The sequence below is a fragment of the Simochromis diagramma genome, unplaced genomic scaffold (assembly GCF_900408965.1).
Source record: "Simochromis diagramma unplaced genomic scaffold, fSimDia1.1 OVJJ01000293.1, whole genome shotgun sequence".
In the NCBI taxonomy this organism is placed as follows: domain Eukaryota; kingdom Metazoa; phylum Chordata; class Actinopteri; order Cichliformes; family Cichlidae; genus Simochromis; species Simochromis diagramma.
In genome coordinates this window covers 8834818-8853376 of record NW_024386801.1, presented here as the reverse complement: position 1 = coordinate 8853376, position 18559 = coordinate 8834818, and the positions used below count along the sequence as shown (strand labels likewise).

General features: G+C 43.1%; 2 protein-coding genes across 3 annotated transcripts in view; one reads left to right on the top strand and one right to left on the bottom strand.

Moving 5' to 3' along the window:
* The window catches only part of iqsec3b (IQ motif and Sec7 domain ArfGEF 3b), a 31248-nt gene extending 23196 nt beyond the window's left edge, over positions 1-8052 (bottom strand). Inside the window, exons 1-2 of one of the 2 annotated variants that reach the window (XM_040025625.1) lie at positions 6858-8052; positions 1460-1534 (exon numbers count right to left, since the gene is read on the bottom strand). In XM_040025625.1, coding sequence (XP_039881559.1) covers positions 1460-1534; positions 6858-7381 — 599 coding nt within the window. In that variant the 5' untranslated portion in view covers positions 7382-8052. The remainder of the gene's footprint in view (positions 1-1459; positions 1535-6857) is intronic. The other variant, XM_040025626.1, reaches the window with a different exon arrangement.
* A 4411-nt stretch (positions 8053-12463) lies between these two features.
* Positions 12464-18271, top strand: wash1 (WAS protein family homolog 1). Its single transcript, XM_040025635.1, has 11 exons — positions 12464-12586; positions 13091-13231; positions 14173-14284; positions 14383-14529; positions 15835-15971; positions 16074-16209; positions 16293-16488; positions 16644-16808; positions 17010-17168; positions 17658-17729; positions 17816-18271. The coding sequence occupies exons 1-11, from the start codon at positions 12579-12581 to the stop codon at positions 17959-17961; spliced, it is 1419 nt and encodes a 472-aa protein (XP_039881569.1). The 5' UTR covers positions 12464-12578; the 3' UTR covers positions 17962-18271.
* The last annotated feature ends 288 nt before the right edge of the window (positions 18272-18559 follow it).

Sequence of the window (18559 nt, the reverse complement as noted above, 5' to 3'; positions counted from 1 at the left end):
TAAAACACTGCCATGCCCCAGTGCTGCATCAGAATACATTAGAGTACATTAGAATACATTAGAGGATTTAAAAGCAAGAGTCAGCTATTAATGCATCTGGACAGCAAAAGCCTCTGTAATGATATGGGCACTATACACCCTCTCTTCCTCTCGTACACGCTCGCAAACATAGACTCCTGCCTTTTCTTTTGTGTGACAAGGTGGCAAGATTTGAACATCTGTCAAAACGCATTGCTCACAGTCCCACGGAGACCTAAAGTACTGTAGAGCCAGGGGAGAACTCGCTCACACGCGAAAAGGCTGAGTAAAGGAGAAAAGGCACGCCAGTTTAAGCTAGAGGCAGATCTCGTGGCATCTCTTGGGAGGTTTGTGTGTTCTGATGGATTCAGCGAACATCAGCGCGTAGACGTGGGTGCAGGTTAGCAGCCACCGAGAGCACAAAACTTTGTGTAACGATGATAATAATGAGCTACGGTGTTACACATCTCCGCTACATCTCATCATCATCTCAGCTGGCTGTCCACTGCCGCTGTGCCATTAGCCCATCCAATCAGGGATATGTGGGTGTAGGAGTAAAGTCATCAGATCAGAGAGAAGAGAGGGATTCCAGACAGATGGTGATATTAATAAAAGCAGAATAAGTGAGAGACTTGATAAGGAGGGATGAGATAGAAATAATTGCAGTGAGCTGATTAGAAGAGTCTTCCAACAGACAGATAAATAATGAGAAGAAATAAACAACACAGGGAGGAAAACTACGCCATAGCAGATGAAGAGACTGGAGGAAAAGAAATAGACCGGGAACGACTGGATTTAGAAACAGAGCACAGAGGATTAGAAGATGGGAGACATTCGGGAGGAGGGTGGAAAAACAGTAATCATTGAGAAACATGACAAAATCAGCTTTTCACAGTTTTAACGGCTCATTCAAAAATCCAAGTGAAATGTCATGCATTCCCACACATCCTCATACACGATACTTTCTACATACTCACAAACAACTCACATCACAAACAGACAGCACTGCCCACGCACAGTCACACGGTAAAAGTCACTACAGTAGATTCTCCAGTTACTATGGTAGTGGTGAGGGTTGCGTCAGAGTTGCCATAGGCGCTTTCATAGTGGGAATATCAGTTCGGTTACCCACACTTCCCATTTATATGCCTATGAATATGTGAGTTACCCTTGAGGCTGTCAGAGGTGTAGTTTAGTCACAGAACATTTAACTATCTTTATGAAATCCATGCACAATAGGTCTATAAATGCACCAATTCACACTCACATGTGGTTCAATAAAGAGCAATCAGGCTATCAGGCATGCTTAAAGGCCTGGGTGTTGAAATGGCTCAGCTGGCACTAATGCACAGAGTGTATGTATGCAGACTGGATGTTTTACATTGTTGCAAGAGCACACTGTGAGAGAAAAAAAAAGTCCATTAAAGTATCTTTGTCTTACCTGGACGAGCTAGTGGTCTCAGTCTCTGGATGCTCAGGGGCGGGGCAGCAAAACTGATGCAGCACAGTCTCGCTCCTGCAGCAGAAGAGACAGGTGAGGAAAGCAGTGGGGTGTATAGACTTGAAGGGAAAGCATGTCTTTCAGGTTGTTATTGGTTCAGTTGTTGGATTGCCTTGTGCTAATACGCTTCTCTGCGCCCATTCCCGACATCACAAAAGATCCTGAAGAAGTGCTTCTTAGATGCTGGATTATTGTAACATTGCATTACACAACTTGCCACTGATCCCGGGGTAAATACCCTATGTAGGTCAATTCAAGGCTGAGAAAGCTTAGATAGAGTGGGAGCACTTATGTGTTTGTGTATCCGGATGTGCTCGTCCTCTCCCCTCCTCTCCAATTCAGCAGATCAGTGGTGATTTAGCAGAATTCCCCTAACCCAATCTGGACAGATGGTTATTCTGGCTCTGCTTCCTGTGTTTTTCTTAAGTTCTCATTTTCATTTCTCTCTCATACATTTTGCATTTACATTCATATTTTAAGCACTTTGCTAGTCCTTTTATCTGGGGCAGATTACAACCGAGGAGAACAACGGACAAAAAAATCCCATGCATCACGTGGAAGCTGTTGCCGTTCGACCTTTTCACCTTCTGAATGCTGGACACCTTCCACTACCAGAGGCTTGAAAATTAGCATGATCATCACTGTCCATCCAGCTAAGTTTTTGTGAGGTCTTGGTGTAGTATTGGTCTTTTCATGCTGAGCTGAAAGGATTCGGCTGACAGTGAATTTCTTGGCTACGCTACAGCAAGTCTTCTGACCTGGGCGCAGCATATTGCTCATGACACAGACCCACAGTGACAGGCAGTCAGAGTCAGTGCAAGACTAGGAATGACAGTCTGAGCTATAAAAAGCTATCGTTTCACAGCAACTTCCACAGACTTAAAGGGACACTGTGGGGTTTTTTGTCTTCATTTTTTTAAAAGATGCATGGCAAAAATTATTCATATTTATTTGGTATGAATAATACTGCTTCATCTGTTGTAACACCTAAGCCCCCCAGTGACACCTCTGACACAAAGAACTGCTTTTTGTGGAATTTATAGACTAGTTATTATACCTGGATTCATCTTTTTTGGGTTTTGTTTTGCAGGTTTTGCAGTAATTTTCACACTCTTCTGTTAACAGCTTGATCCCAGGAGGTTCAAAAAATTTCCAAAACAATCATGTTAGATCTGAATATTAATTTTTTCATTGTAGTTGTTGTCTTTGTTGTGCCGTTGATCCGCTTTAAACATCAGGTAAAGCGGGGCAAAAAAGGGAATATATCAAGCTAAGAGGACTTTCTGAAATCACTGGAGCTAAAAACATAAACTGCTCTGTCATACATCTGAAACAAGTAATTTTCAAACATGCTTGTCAAAGAATATTCCCTTTCCCCCCTTTTTTTTAGTACACAGGTAGATGTTTAATAAACAGTAACACGGTCCCCCTCTAGTTTTCCTGCAGGTTAAAACAAGTCTACACACTTTAATAAATCTTACTTTTTAACACCTGATCTACTCTATATAGCCACAAACCTTTTTGTAGTGTGAGACGTTTCCATGTTTTTTAAGTAATTTGATCTGCTTTTTATTAATTTTACACTTGATGAGGTTTTGATGCTGTAAATTGTCATTTAAAAAGCCAATTTCTTAGTATTTCTTAATCTTAGTAAGCACTCAAAATGCTTTGCATTAAAAATCTGATTCAAATCTGTTTATACTGTAGACTGTATTATTCTGCGGATACGATGCTTTATCAGTTATGGATGTAAACGGGTCGTATGTGGGATTTAGTGTCTTGCTCAAAGGCTCTTCAGTGCGTGAACTGGAGGAGCCAGGAATCGATCGCTGACTCAACAACTGAAGGAGTTTAAACATCCCCGTAAGCCTGTAAACTACATTCCCTGTGCCATTCACCGTCTATTTTGGTTTTGGATGAGATGATGCCAAAATATACTTTGTCTAATGCACATCTGACTGACAGGTGAGCAGAAAAATGAAATTGTGTGAAAGCTCAGAGTTTATGGAAGACACAGCTCAGTCATGGATCTTTGTCATCAAATATAAAAGAGTGTCTTTACACTAAATTGCAGGGTGAAACTATTTCGGAGGCCACAACCTCGATGAAATGGAGAGCCATATGACTGATACTGTTACCACATCAGCAATTGAAAGAAAATGTGGAACACTTTTTACATTTTGGAAAGTAAATTAATTCGCTTTCATCAAGTTTAGAAGAGGAGACGCACAGCACGAAGCCACATCTCGAGAAGAGTTTAAAGTTACGACTAGATTGCAGAGGAGTTGCTGACCATAGTATTTTTTTGTCCCAGACTACTTGCTTTGAGTCCAGTGAATTTATTAATCTGGCTGAGAAATGCTACAGTGTAAAACTACAAATTTTCTTGCTTGCACTTTGGGGTTTGTACAGATTAAATAAAGCAATATGACATTTTAATTTAGGAACTTTAAAATATGCAGGGGGGTGGGTTCGCTTTTTCACTTTTATTTTTCATCTACTCCTGCTAGGCTATAGCTTCGTGTTTAACGTATCAAAATGATAAGATAAAGATCATTCATCATCTAACTCTCCAAAGGAAAGCAAATACAATATAGCCTATTTTTAACTATACTGGTTTAAATAGGAGCTGACTGTTCAGGCAGTTGTTGTAAGACCTCAACTCCCAAAGTCAACTCCAGTTTGTCCATCATGATGAGAGTTGGAAGTTTTTGTCAGGCTAATATAAAACAGTTCAGCTCTGCTCAGTTTTATTTGGTCATACAGGGAAGAAGAGGCCAGCCTGAGCAGACACACATACTCATATACACACTCGCACACAAACACTCAGCGGGTCCATCTGTCTGTACAAGGCACACACGTAACGGCCATTCGTCTGCAACAACACTTACAAAGAGAACAGGTGAATATTTTAACAGGACATGCCTCCTGCTGTTGGCCTATGTTCTCTCTGGCTCTCTCTCTTTCTCTCTCTGTGAGCTCTGTCCTCTCTCTTGCACCTCCCCTCTCCTCTTCCCTGTTTTGTAAGAGCACTTAAAACGCAATGCCTTTCATCAGCCAGTACCCAGTACAAAGTGTAAGGCGAGAGGAGCGATGGAGGAGGGTTGGCATGCAACAAGATCAGCTCCATTTGGACTCAAAAACATTACCAGTTCTTTGTATGCACATTTCATGCCGCCACAGGATAGCAAAGTGTTGTCCAGCCTTTGCATTTGTTTGCCAGACGGATAGATCGTGGAGACAGCTACCTCAAATACACTCTTTTTTCTGTGTGTGTTTTACTCTCTCTTTGTACCTGTCTCAATTTCTGTACAATGAATGTGCTTCTCTTTGCCTCCTCTTCCTCTTTTAACCCCCCTCCCATCTCTCTCAACTCCCCTCTCTTTCAGCGGTCCATTCACAGTGTCAGCCTCAAGCTCCTTCCTCTAGACACCTCCAAGGGCTCCATCAAAGACAACAACTGGGCATGCATGTCTCTCTTTCTCTTTATATCTCTCTGCCTTTCCCTCTCCTGAGAATGGCTGATTACTGTTCGCTCCATGGGCTAAGTGGGGCAGATAGAAAGCTCAGCTGGAAAGAAAGACTGAGAATGAGTGGAGGAGAGGATCCTGCCTCTCCCCCATAGGCATATCCATTGGTTTCTGCAACAATGACAATGCAAACATAAATACACTCACAGCCAACCCAATGTAGAACTCTAGTCCACATGTCTCTGTTTGTCACAAAAGTCGATAGTGAGTTAAAATAAATCTTCAAATTAACTGATAGAGTGGGATGTGTGAACGAAGGCATGCCAGCACATATGCATATGCACAATCACACAACTTATACAGGTTAATTAGCTGGCAACAGGACTAATGGAGCAGAGATCTGATTTCCAGTCAGCTGCAGACAGGATGGAGCAGGGAGGTGAAAAGCTTTTCTCCCCCTCTCCTGCTTGGCTTGCCAAAAGCAAAAGTAGACATTAGGTGTTAGGCTACTGGTCTAATCCAAAAGACTTAAAATCACTGAGGGAGCAGAGGCGTAAGGTTGCATTCAAGGACATACATCAGTACCCACAGGAGCAAGAGGGCTATTTAGCCAACTGCTCTGCAGCAGCCAGCTCATCTGGGGGATGTTCTGCTCCAAGCTCTGAGCTCTTTTAATAACATAAAATTATTGTTATTGTAATTTCTTCCCCTCTTCTTAATTATAATTAAGAATCTGTGTAACACTGTTTCTTGAGCAATAAATTGTCGTTGCAGAGTAAGACGTTCAGGAACAACTTGGGTCAACGCAGTGCAACAGGGTCCAGAGGAGCAACAGGGACTCTGCACACACACACTCGTGCACATGGAGCTGCGACTGTAAGATGCATGATCATGTGCACTTTTGGATTAATATCACTAATGTTAATATGTGCTCCTCTGCACCTCTCATCACAACTTCATTCTGTGTTGCTCCCCTCAGTGGGGGTGGAGTCCCAGAGAGACCAATAAGGGCTCCTGCTGATAGAAAACTTATGAACAGAAAGAACACCACACACACTCTGGCAAAGAGAGAAACATGGGTCTTCCCTCATTAGGGTGATATTTTGATATTCTGTGAAGCTCTGGTGACAAGCAGGAGGCGGTACTGTGTGTGTGTGTGTGTGTGTGTGCGTGTGTGTGTGTGGTTTGTGGTGTGTAGCTGTGTATCTCATCTACCAGGGGAACATCAGAGGCCTTGAGATCCCGTGGGAGCTTGTAGATCCCTGGTGGTAATTAACAAAGAAAGCCAGCAAACCCGGACAGCGGCTCGAGGTGTGTCATCGTCACACGTGAAGCTGCTTCTGTCTCCTACTGACTCTGACCGCTGCGCTGAGTGTGTTTCTCGCTCACACACGCGCGCCCGCGCACCAACACACGTACAGGCCTCCAGCTGTTTGTTATGTAATGATCCAGTGATCGTGATCCAGTTTCTCATTTAAATAATCCACCTCTTCCTCTCCTGGCACGGTCCTTGGTCGGCACACACATACACAGAGCTGAAAATTGGAAATTTGCAAGCGCCCTCTTCTTTAATTAAACGCCTCTCAATCTGCAGAGCACGCGCACGCACACGTGGATGCGCCTAATTACACAGTTTCAGACAAAAGCTGGATTCGACAACAGGCTAGCCCGTAATATGGAAGATATGAAATTTGTTTTGGCTTTAAGTTGATACAGCCGAATAAGTCAGGTTAACGCGAGAGGTTTGAAATTATGGGCTATAGAGCTACTTTTTGAAAAGCCACTAGGCTATGTATATAGGCATCTGGAGCGTTTTGGCGCACACGCATACATGCAAACAATCAAAGGCTCTAATATTTTCTACTCACTCGGATTTCCTGGCCAGGGCCAGAGACCGACAAAGGGTTGTCGGGGTCATCGGAACCAAAGAGCGGCAGCTGGGGCAACTTCCACCGTTTTCGGACTCACTTTCAACCGGCGAAATTGTGGATGGCTCGGCTGGGACCAGCTGCATGTCTCCTGGGTCCATAGGTTGGGTGGGCGAGGACTGGACAGCCGGAGCCGCGTCGACTTGTGCTGGTGAAGCCGCATCTGGCAAAGACCCCGGACTAGTCTTGAGCGGGGGGTCCTGGGGATGGTGGTGGTGATGATGAAGGCAGCTGGGGTCGGGGTGGTGATGGTGGTGATGGTGGTGATAAGGATGCTGTTGTTGTATCCTGACGTCCCGCAGGTGTCTGTTCTCGCCGATCAGCTCATCTACCCTCCGGTCCAGCTCTTCTATTCTTGCACGCTGGGTCTGGATGAGACTCTGCTGATTCTGGACGATGGTGGTAAGCTCCCGCAGGTACAGAATCGCCTGCACCGGGTTTTCTAGCAGGCTGGAGCTCATCATACGCTACCCACAGCAAGAGGAAGGAAGAGAAAGAGAGAGAGGGGGGAAAGAACCTGGACGCGCGGATGGAGGACAGAGGAGATGCAAAACAGCCTATTTGTGAGTGCGGATGAGAAGGTGGCGTGGGATGTCCTTCCGCTCTCCTCTCCTTGATTCTGTTCGGCTGTGGATGAGGCTACGCCGACCAAGTCAGTCTCCACTTCTCCAGTCGTTTACTCCCTCCCTCACTCTCTCTCACTCGCTCTCGCTCTCTCTCAAACACACACATACACTGCGCTGAGTGGTGCTGATGAGAGCAGCCAGCTCCAGATGTGACAGCAGGGAGGAGGGGAGGTGCTCGAGGATGGATGCGTCACTGCACGCACAGACACGAGCACGGTCCTAGCACGCGCCCTATAGGTAGCTACAAGGAGTTCTACGGAGCATCTTTAGTTTGTGGACTAGTATGTGAAGCTGATTTATTGCACACAAAATCCTTTTTTCTTTTAAATCTAAGAATTTGGTTAAACAATCGCAAGGCGGTGTAGCTATTTGTGTAGCATGTGCATCTTGCGATGCATATTGCCCCTGAGCTTTGTATGTATTTTAAAGGCCCATAAAAACTAAGTTAAAACTATAAATGCTCCAGAATGTGAAATTAGTTCGTACGAAATTGTCTATATAGAAATAAACAACACGGAACAAAAAAAAAAAAGGGGTGGGGGGGGGGGGGGGGGGGGAGAGAAAGTGTATAAAAATACAATTGAACGTCTCTGGTGCCTTGACCTAAACACTCATTCACAAAAGTCAAATAATACAAAACTTAAAGACTTTTATATTATTGTTTGCTTATTTATGTTTGCGTTGCCTACACTTTTTTTTATTTATTATTTTGGTCTGTCCCGTTTGTCTCTTTGCCATCAGAATTATTGTCTAAAGGCGAAGAAAGATGGCCAACGGATTTACTTTACCAAATGGACCATCCCAGCGTTGCCGTAATGGTCTATTTGATTCACCTTTTATTGTTTATTTTATTTTATTTTCACTTGCTAAATACAGGACAGACTTGACTGGGGAAAAGAAAGGGGAGAAAAAAAGAGGGAAAGAAAAACAGCGGGGAAGAGGGACGGGGATAAAGGGCAAAAAAACAAAAAACAACAAATTAAGCAGACAAAAAATACATATATCAATCACCTGGATCACTTGTTGAGAAAGAAAAAAGAGAAAACAAGCAGAAGACAAAAAAGAGCAACATAATAAACAACATCACGATGATATATGGGAATATAACAGTAAATACTAAATATTAAACATTATTGTGCAGCACGTAAGATCGACAGCGCACAGTGTGCTTTGAGGTAGGAGCCAAAAAGGGTGTAGTGTGTGTGTGTGAGCACCCGTGTGTACACCTGTGAGCATGGACGCGCTTGTTTTTAAAAGGTTCCTTCATGTAATGATGTGCTAGAGGGTGTGGGGGGCCACAGCCCCGTCCTCCAGGGCATGAAGCAGGTATGGAGGAGATCAAAACTCCAGACACCCAGAGGCCCTCAGAACACAAGAGACCAAGGAAGACCAACAGAGGGGCAGCCGCACCACTATCCCAGAAAGAGGGATAGTGGCGTGGAGCAGAAGCCAGGGGGGGTTGCAGTGACGTGCCCGTGAGCTCCGTCGGCAGCCAGCTGTGCCGAGAGGCTGAGTGCACCCCACCCCCGAAGTGGCCCGAGCGAGCCCCAGGCTCCAGGCCCCAACAAGCAGCCACCAAGGAGTGAGGTTCTTTGTGTCCTGGATGCCCACCCCCAGACACAAAGAACCACCAACGCACCGATGTCTGAGGGCGTCTGCCACTGGCAGGGTAAGTGGTGGGGGGAGATAGGCCTCCATACCTTGGAGGGCCTGAGATGTCCCTAGAGAGGTGGCGTCTGATACCCAACCTGACATATAGACACAGACATACAGGCACACACAGATACAGACATCCATTCCCACCCTCATGCTTTCATATGGAATTACTCAACACTCATCCAACGTGGAGACAGACATAGGTACCCTTGCCCCTGGAGGGGGAAACTGCACCCAGACCCAGGTAGTGTTACCCTTTTCCCTGGGGTGGAGAGAAGCAGACTGCCCCGACTCGGCAGCAGCAGGGAGGCCCCACATTCCAGACCCCAATCGGACGGCCAACTCCTCCTCCCACCCCGTCATCCACTCATCTTCCAGACTACACAGGACAATAGATGCCCAGGCTGAGATCTTCCTCCACCTCTCCTGTATCTCCCCCTCCTGCAGAGTGAGTTCCTGAAGAGAGGAGACCTCCCCCACCAGTTGAAGAGCCCCCCAGGTGGCTCGATGCACTGGCGGCACCCTGCGCCAGGGCTGGGCCCCCATACACCCACCCGCCCACAACCCCGGCAACACACCAACCAGGACCCAAGCCCCCAGGGCCCAGCCAGGGCCCCAGCCCAAAGACGGAGCACCCCCAGAACCCCACACCTGTCCCAGCCCCACCCAGGGGCAGCCAGGCTACCAGGTCAGTAACCCACGTCCGTCAGTACAGACCCTCCCCTAGCCCCGCTGCACGCAGCCACTAGGAAACCGTCACCTAAGAGCCAACAGAGCCCTTAATAGGCCTTGACCGCAACCCCGGGTTGAGCCCTCCAAGGAAGATGCCTCCGGGGAACCCCCCGACGCCCCAAGCCTGTCCCTGCCCCCACATCAATCACAACAGCGAAGGTGGGACCAAACTATGACCCCCCACCCCCACTAGGTGATGGAGCTGATCAAAGGAGCCTAGAGCAATTGATCTGATGTGGTGGCAGAGGCTGTATCAAGACTAATGTAATCTAATAGATAATTTCTATATTGGTTAGAATTAAGATTATTTTTATTTTTCCATTTCATGAGGACTGTTTTCTTGGTTATGCATAGGGCAGTGAAAACCATATGGGCTAAATTCTTTTCTGTAGTGACATTATCTAAGCTGCCCAACAAACACACTAAAGGGGAAGTTGGAATGTTACATTTCAGACACTTCGATAAGTCTTCACATATCTCGCGCCAAAACTTCTGAACTGGTGGACAGAACTAAAGAGCATGGATATAATTGTCCGGTGAATTAGTTTGGCAGTTTGAGCAGTTGTTGGTAGACGTAAAGCCCATCTTGAACATCCGATGACCTGTATAGTGCACTCTATGTAGTATTTTGTATTGAATTAATTGAAGACTGGGATTTCTAATTAAATGAAAGGTTTTTAAGCAAATCTGAGACCAGAAGTTTAGGTCTAAGTTAACTGATAAATCCGCTTCCCATTTTGCAATAGGAAGTGATATTGATTCATCTGTTTTAGAAAGCATTCTGTATATTTTGGAAAGTAATTTGGGGGTTTTAAGAGTAAGAAATTGACCCACACTTGGTGGTGTTTGTAGTTCAACTTGACCCGGTTTAAATTTCTTTTTTACTATGGATTTAATTTGTTGATATTCTAAAAATCTTTTCTTGTTGATCTTATATTGTATAACTAGTCTATCAAATGGAATAAATTCTGTTCCTTCTAATATATGTTCTAAGTATTTGATTCCTTTACCACTCCAATCTGGAAAGTTGATCATATTATTGTTTTGTAATATGTCAGGGTTGTTCCAGATAGGTGTACGTTTGCATGGGATTAATGAAGACTCCGTCAATTTTAGAAACTCCCACCATGCTGTCAGAGAAGAGCTGATGTTGACGCTTTTGAAGCATTCATGTCGTTGGATGTTTGAGCTGATAAATGGTAGGTCTGAAATCTCTAGATTATTGCGAAGTGCTTGTTCTTCATCTAGCCAAGGTTCATCTAAGAGGGTATGTTTTAGCCATCCTGAGATAAATTGAAGCCTGTTGGCTAAGAAGTAGTGCTGAAAGTTGGTAGTTCAGTTGTTTAGTTGTGATCATTGAGAAGAAATAATTTATTTTTGGTAAGACCATCATTTTTATAGCGGCAACCCTTCCCATGAGTGATATGGGTAAACATTTCCATCTAGCCAGATCACCTTCTACTTTCTTTAAAAGTGGGATATGGTTTAATTTAGTCAGATCTACAAGCTTGGGAGAAACATTAATACCTAAATATTTTATATTTCCCGATTGCAGTGGTGTAGAAGAAGAATTATGGAAGGAGCAATTAATCGGGAGGACTGTAGATTTTGACCAGTTAATTGAGTAATCTGATATTCTTGCAAAAGAGTTTATCAATTCAATCACCCCAGAGATATTGGTTTGTGAGTTTTGGAGAAAAAGTAACACATCATCCGCATAAAGGCTGATTTTATGTTCCATGTTCTTGCATTTTATGCCCTTAATTACTGAATTCTGTCTAATTGCTGCTGCTAGTGGTTCAATAAAAATTGCAAACAGTGAAGGGGAGAGTGGGCATCCCTGCCTGGTGCCCCTCAGGAGACAGAAGCTGGAGGATGTCTGGTCATTTGTTTTGACACAAGCTGTTGGGGAATTATATAATATTTTTAACCAGTTAATGAAAGAGGATCCAAAACCAAATTTGTGTAAAGTTGCAAACAGAAATTTCCAATTAACTCTGTCAAATGCTTTTTCTGCATCTAAAGAAAATATTGTAGTTTCAAGGTTTTTACTGTATGAGTAGTCTATCAAATTAAGTAATCTATGTGTATTTGTTGACGAGTGCCTACCTTTTATGAAACCAGTTTGGTCAGGATGAATTAAGAGGGGGGTTATTTTCTCTAATCTCTTTGAGAGAGCTTTTGCAGATTATTTTAAGGTCTACATTTATAAGGGATATTGGACGATAGCTTGAGGGATATACAGGGTCTTTGCCTGGTTTTAGCAGAAGATTAATGTTTGCAGAATTCATATTTGATGGAAGTCTGCCCTTTTCTTTGATTTCCAACAACGTTCTGTAAAAAACTGGTGCTAGAATCGTCCAGAATTCTTTGTAGAATTCTGCAGGAAAGCCTACACATTTTCTGAGAAGTGCTCTTGGCATTTACTTCTGCTCTTAGCCAATACTTCGGTTTACTGACGTAGTTCAAGCGTAAGGTGCACTAAACGAGAGATTTCCGAGTGTTCCTGAAAGCAACACAATAATTGCTGAGTCGTCACGTGCTACACGGATGCGGAAGTGCGAAACTGTTGTTTTGCTAAACGAGTGGCTATCGTCGACACATTTTTTTTTCCATTATACTGTTTTTGTGGTCGTAAACAACACTCATGGTCAGGTGAGACTGTCTTTCTAGTAAAATAAGTCTTTAAACGGGTATGGCTATGCTCACGGATATTCTGCATTTAGGATTAAGAGGTGTCAGATGTCGGGTTATTTCATTACGGAGATCAGCTGTTTGAAATATAATATCTTCAGCAATTTGGGTGCAGATTTATTTACCGTTCGAGCTATTAGCTTTTAGAAAATTCTGACCAGCTGAAGACGATAAAAAGAGTCCACATAGTGCTGTGGTTAAAGAAATGATATAATATTCCTGCGCCGTCATGTGAGAGTCAGATGTGAAGTAAGTGTGTGTGTGTGTGTGTGTGTGTGTGTGTGTGTCTGTCAGTCAGAGACAGCGAGAGAAATTGCCATATGTCATAAGCCCTCATAAATTTGATACTCAGCATGGTATTTTTAACAATATTGTTTGTCAGGAATGCAATCCTTACTATCAGAATATGCCATTACAACACAGTTGTACAGCTTGATTCAACTTTGTTGCTCTCTTGCTTTGCAGGATGACACAGAAGCACTGCCTGGAGGGCCAGGTGTACTCGGTGCCTCTCATCCAGCCCGACCTGAGGAGGGAGGAGGCTGTTCATCAGATAGCAGACGCACTGATGTACTTGGAGAACATTTCTACAGACATCTTCAGAAGGCAAGCCCACCACACACACACACACACACACACAGTTTACAGGTTGGTCTTCGCAGTGTTTGACTCTTGGTTGTAAACTGAATCACTGGGTCTGCAGTCTTTTTCTTTGTTTACATTTTCATGGTTGCAAATATGGGATGAATATGAAATTAATAGGGAAATTACATTGTTGTTTGTGGTTACATTGTAGTAATACAATGTATTATACAAATTCATTATTACTGATATTGTTTTATTCCTTCAGTTTATACCACTACATTTTATTCAGGGTAGGAGTGAGCCAGATGTTATTCCAGAGCCTGTTTCAGGGATTCTTTCATTTTTAGTGTCATTTATTTAAAGGTTACTTTGATCAATTTTAGCTTATCAGATTTTCAAAATGGCAAAAAGTTTTAAAGCTACAGAGTTTTTAAAAAAACTCAACAGTAGTGATCTCTGCATTTGCTCAGGCTAGGTAGCAAAGAGTGTTTAACAACAAAAGAACAGGTTTTAATAACGCACAAAATGAATTGGTAGCAGATATAACAGCAGCTGTTGCAAGTTTGCTGATGGGCCAAAAAGCTTTGTCATATTTAATAGATTGCACCGTTAACAAACAGCAGCTGCTTGAGGACAGATGGTCCTGTCTGGCACCCTGAAAACGGAGGTGGTGTTGCCTGTGACAGCATGGAAACAATAACATTTATGAACAGAACAGTTTTGGCCATGTAAACTTTTGAAACATGAGCTTTTTATAAGTAGATCACTGATAAAACATGAGAGTGGCATTTGATACTTATACATAATCTCAATGAATTGTAAGAGTCTTCAGTTTCTTTTGGGGGGTTTCGGGACTCTGCAGGATATATAATAAAGAACTGGATTGTGCAGTATCCTTGACATACGGTTATCCTTTGTGTGTAGATGTGCATATGCCCATATTCAGTTGTTGTTGCTTGCAGGGTGTCAGACAGTGTCGAGAAAAACCGTCACCAGCTCAAGAGCATCACTGACCGGATCAGACTAGCTCAGGCCCGTGTCGACAAGATTAAAGGCAGCAAGAAAGCCACCAAGGTAACACTGAATCTTCACCCTAGAAGGCAGCTTTTTAAGTTCTGATACACAATATAGGAGAAAAAAAAGAGTAAAAATGTTCTTTTATGTGCATATAGGTTTTCTCCAGTGCCAAGTACCCAGCCCCAGATCAACTTCAGGACTACTTGTCTATCTTCGCTGGAGCTACAGACCCCTCTTCACAAACCCGGCCCCGACACAGAATACAGAATAAACTGCGACCCTTTGATGAAAAGGCTTTGCAGGTGAGATAAACATATTAAAATGCTGGGGGGGAAAAGAGCAAAGGTTTTGAAAAGCAATTTTCAAAATTATGAAAATGATGACTGTGACTTGCTAAGAGCCACATTGCATATTTTATTTTCGCAAAGTGTTCTAAAGCTGATGTCTTAAAAGAGTTTGCTGACTAGTTAGTGTTGCTGCTTCTTTGTTCAGCTCATGCTGCTAAAACAGCAGGTAGAAAACAGGAATATGGACACGGTTAATTTTATTTACATAGCTTTTATCCACACCTCACGTTCTAGTCAAATGATGGCATGGGGACTCTGAGCACACTGGTCATATTTATGCAGACTGCTGGGCAAACCACTTTAAAGCTTTAGAGCATTTGCAGGAGTCTTGGTCTTGGATATATCCATAGTGATGTGGGTAATACCTTAAATTACACACATTTTATTTTGACCTGATTTAAAACTTTGATATTTCAAGTGAATGCTTGACTGGATGTGAATGCCCTGTAAACCTTGTGAAACATGTTTATGCATAAATCTCCACTCGGCCTGCGTATTTCCTGTTTTGCTAAGTAAACATTTTCAGGCCAAGTAGGTTATGTTGTCTGTTTAAAAAATACTGCAAAGTAGTGCACAGCAGCCAATTGTATGTGCACTCTGTTGCTTTTACTTGCAATTTAGTACTTATTCAGGAGGTAAAATGGAGGTGAAAACAACATAGACTTGTAGAAAAATGCAGCTTGTCAATCATGTATCGAAAGCCGCAACAGGCATGTCCCTTCTTTTCTGTAGATTTAACTACACATGAGTCACAGTTGAAGTTGTCACATACTGTATGTGATGTGTGTAAATGGGATATCAGAACCCAGCTGTATTTGTGTCACCGCACAGTGACAAGAGATGTGTTTTTTTTCCCCCAAGTGGTTCGTGTGTGTACGTGCTCTGCTCAGCAAAAGTTCCTGCATTATTTATAGCAAACACCACTGTTTTTCCTTCACCGTTATAGAAAACTTAACAGGAAAAAATATAAAAATAATATTTTTTCCTGCCTGTGCTTGCACATGTTTGTGTATCTGTGTGTATTTGTCGGCTTGGGAAGGGAACAAAAAAGAAAATAGAGCTGGCATTTGTCTCTGATGCAGAAATGCATTATTCAGTACCCCCCTCAATAGAAGCAATGCCCCCTAACATATAACTTGGTGTTGTAGTTTGTGTGCGTGTGCATCTATGCGCATGACATTTACGATATGCGTTGCTAAAGATTTCGTTAACATTTTCTTGATCTCCTTCTCACTCCAAGTCCTGCTTTCTTCCTTTCAGGAGAAGTTAATGTATTTCCCTGTGTGCGTGAGAAATAAGAAGAAGACTGAGGATGAGACAGAAGAAGGATTGGGCAGTCTGCCGCGTAACATCTCATCTGTCAGCTCTCTTTTGCTCTTTAATACCACAGAAAATCTGTGAGTCTGCACACGCCAGCACAGACGCAGATGTTTATTGTAAACACTGACTGATTTCAATGTTCTCTCGTATGTTTTAATTTGTGTCTTATTTTTTTAAAGATATAAGAAATATGTGTTTCTCGATCCTTTGGCGGGAGCAGTGACAAAAACGCACACAACACTAGAGACGGAAAAAGAAGATAAACCATTCGATGCTCCTCTGTCCATTACAAAGAGAGAGCAACTGGAGAGACAGGTACCTTCTGACTTTTCCTTTTTTTTTCTGTGAAGGATCAGATCTGTTAAAACTTAATCATGGTTTTCTTTTTCTCTTAACAGATAGCAGAGAGTTATTTCTATGTGCCAGACCTGGGTCAAGTGCCTGAGATAGATGTGCCGTCCTACCTGCCAGACCTGCCAGGTATTGCAGACGACCTGTCTTACAGCGCAGACCTCGGACCTGGATTTGCCCCCTCGGGACCCACACACAACATCCCCGAGCTGCCCTGCTTTTCTGAGGAGAGCAGCGCACCAGGTAGACGTCTTACGTTGTGAATCTCAAATCATTTTGTGCCCATTTGACTTTTACTGTGAAGCTTTTTGTGATATCTGAAAAGATGCTACATAAATAGATCAAATTTTCTTCCACTGTTATACAGCTGTTTGTCATATTTCATCTGCTTGTTTCAGGAACTCAGCTCCAGCTTGATGGCACACCACCTCCGCCACCTCCCCCCCCCCCTCCTCCGGAGCCTTCCCTCCCTCCCGCAGCTCCGGCGTCAGCTCCTCCTCCGCCACCTCCACCACCCCCTCCTGCAGACAGCTCCGCAGAAGTTTCCCAAGTGCCAAGTTCAGGTTTGTCACATTTATGCACGTCAGTAGTCTCGTACAGGCTCTACACTGCTGACTTGGAGCGAACCTGACAGTGTCTTAAAGCCTGTTCCCTCAGTTATGCACACGCACACACGGACTAAATGATGTTTGTCCTCATAAATTAGATTGACCTCAGTGATGTAAACCCAGACCACACTGACTCACTGGCTCCTCTAAATACAGGTCCTGTGTCGGGTGCACCCAGCGAGGTGGTCCAGCCGTCAGATGGCCGTGCCAGCCTGCTGGAGTCTATCCGCAACGCCGGGGGCATCGGCAAAGCCAAGTTACGCAACGTTAAGGAACGCAAGCTGGAGAAGAAGAAACAAAAGGAGCAAGAACAAGGTGTCAGATGGTTTGAGCGTGGATGTGGTTCTGCCCATGTTTTATTAATGAGCACATGGCAGTCATGCAGTCAAAGTGGAGCGTGACCAGCCCCTAATTAGTATTCAACCAGGAATTTATACAATATTTCACACTGAATGTTAAGATGAGATCGTTTTTGACTATCACATATGCTTAACTGTGTGACTTCAGTTTCATACCAACCAACGATTGTACTTAAAAACTGTTTTACCTAATATTAGACAGCATATCTCTGGCCCTTTCATTTTCTCGCCAGGTCATGACCTTACATTTCTTTCTTTTTTCAAGAGAACTGCCTTGACTGAATAACTAGATTAAGAAAAGAAAAAGTCTTGTAATTATATGCTTCACTTTGAAGTGCAGCACTGGGGAATTAGTGAGACCATAATCTCTTCCAATTGCAAATTTAAAAAAAATACTGGTAGCATGATTATTTATTTACTCACTTTTTTTTTCCTTCTAAAATAGCAGTGGGAGCGGCCGCCGGTGGTGGAGACTTTATGTCTGATCTCTTCAATAAACTTGCTATGCGACGAAAAGGTTAGAGGCCCGTTTTATGTCAAATGAAATTGAAAATACTGATATTAGTGATTGAATTTGCATAATGTCTTCTATCCTCTGTCCAGGAATATCTGGTAAGGGTCCAGCTGGCGGAGAGTCAGGTGATGCTCCGGCCGGTCCTTCTGGGGCATTTGCGAGGATGTCAGATGTCATCCCTCCACTTCCTGCCCCACATACAGCGACAACAGACGATGACGACTGGGAAGCGTAATGGACAAACACCACATTCGATGCCCTTTGATACAGTTATTTAAAATGATTTAATTTCCTTCTAACACAGAAATACTATTTAAAAAAAAATGCAAATGATCAAACAATTTATTGATGTTTAATTTAAGCAGAACATGTTAAACGATGATGATGGAACGGATCTGCAGGCTTTGCATTACATAACACATTGAAATATTCATAGAATTCAAAGCAAACTTCAGGAGTAAATCAGTCACATGTATTTGCTATGCCAGCGCTGTGCCTGATATGTGTGGTAGCTGTTCAGTAAGTAATTTTTAACAAGCCAAACTTAAAAATAGATGAGAAGTCATTTTCTTTTATGAGATTCAGACCGATAACCCTGACTAGAAGTGTTAATTGCCCCGTTAGCCTTTGTTTGCATCGTGCCATCAAATTCATCATTCTCCAACCATTAAATAAAACGAGATGTAGAGAGTGTACAAAAAATGAAATATATAATAAATATGAAAACTGAAAAACTGCCTGACTGATTTTTTTTTTTAACCAGCAGCACTCACAAGGGTGCAAGATGTTCAAAAGCCTGTGGTGTGATATTGAACTTTGTGTCTCTTTTTTTC

Bases quoted from the DNA above. Each gene is read 5' to 3' on its own strand.
- wash1 (XM_040025635.1), top strand. The intron at 15,972-16,073 runs GTGAGTCTGCAC...ATTTTTTTAAAG, and splicing joins TTTAATACCACAGAAAATCT to ATATAAGAAATATGTGTTTC. The intron at 16,809-17,009 runs GTTTGTCACATT...CTCTAAATACAG, and splicing joins TTCCCAAGTGCCAAGTTCAG to GTCCTGTGTCGGGTGCACCC.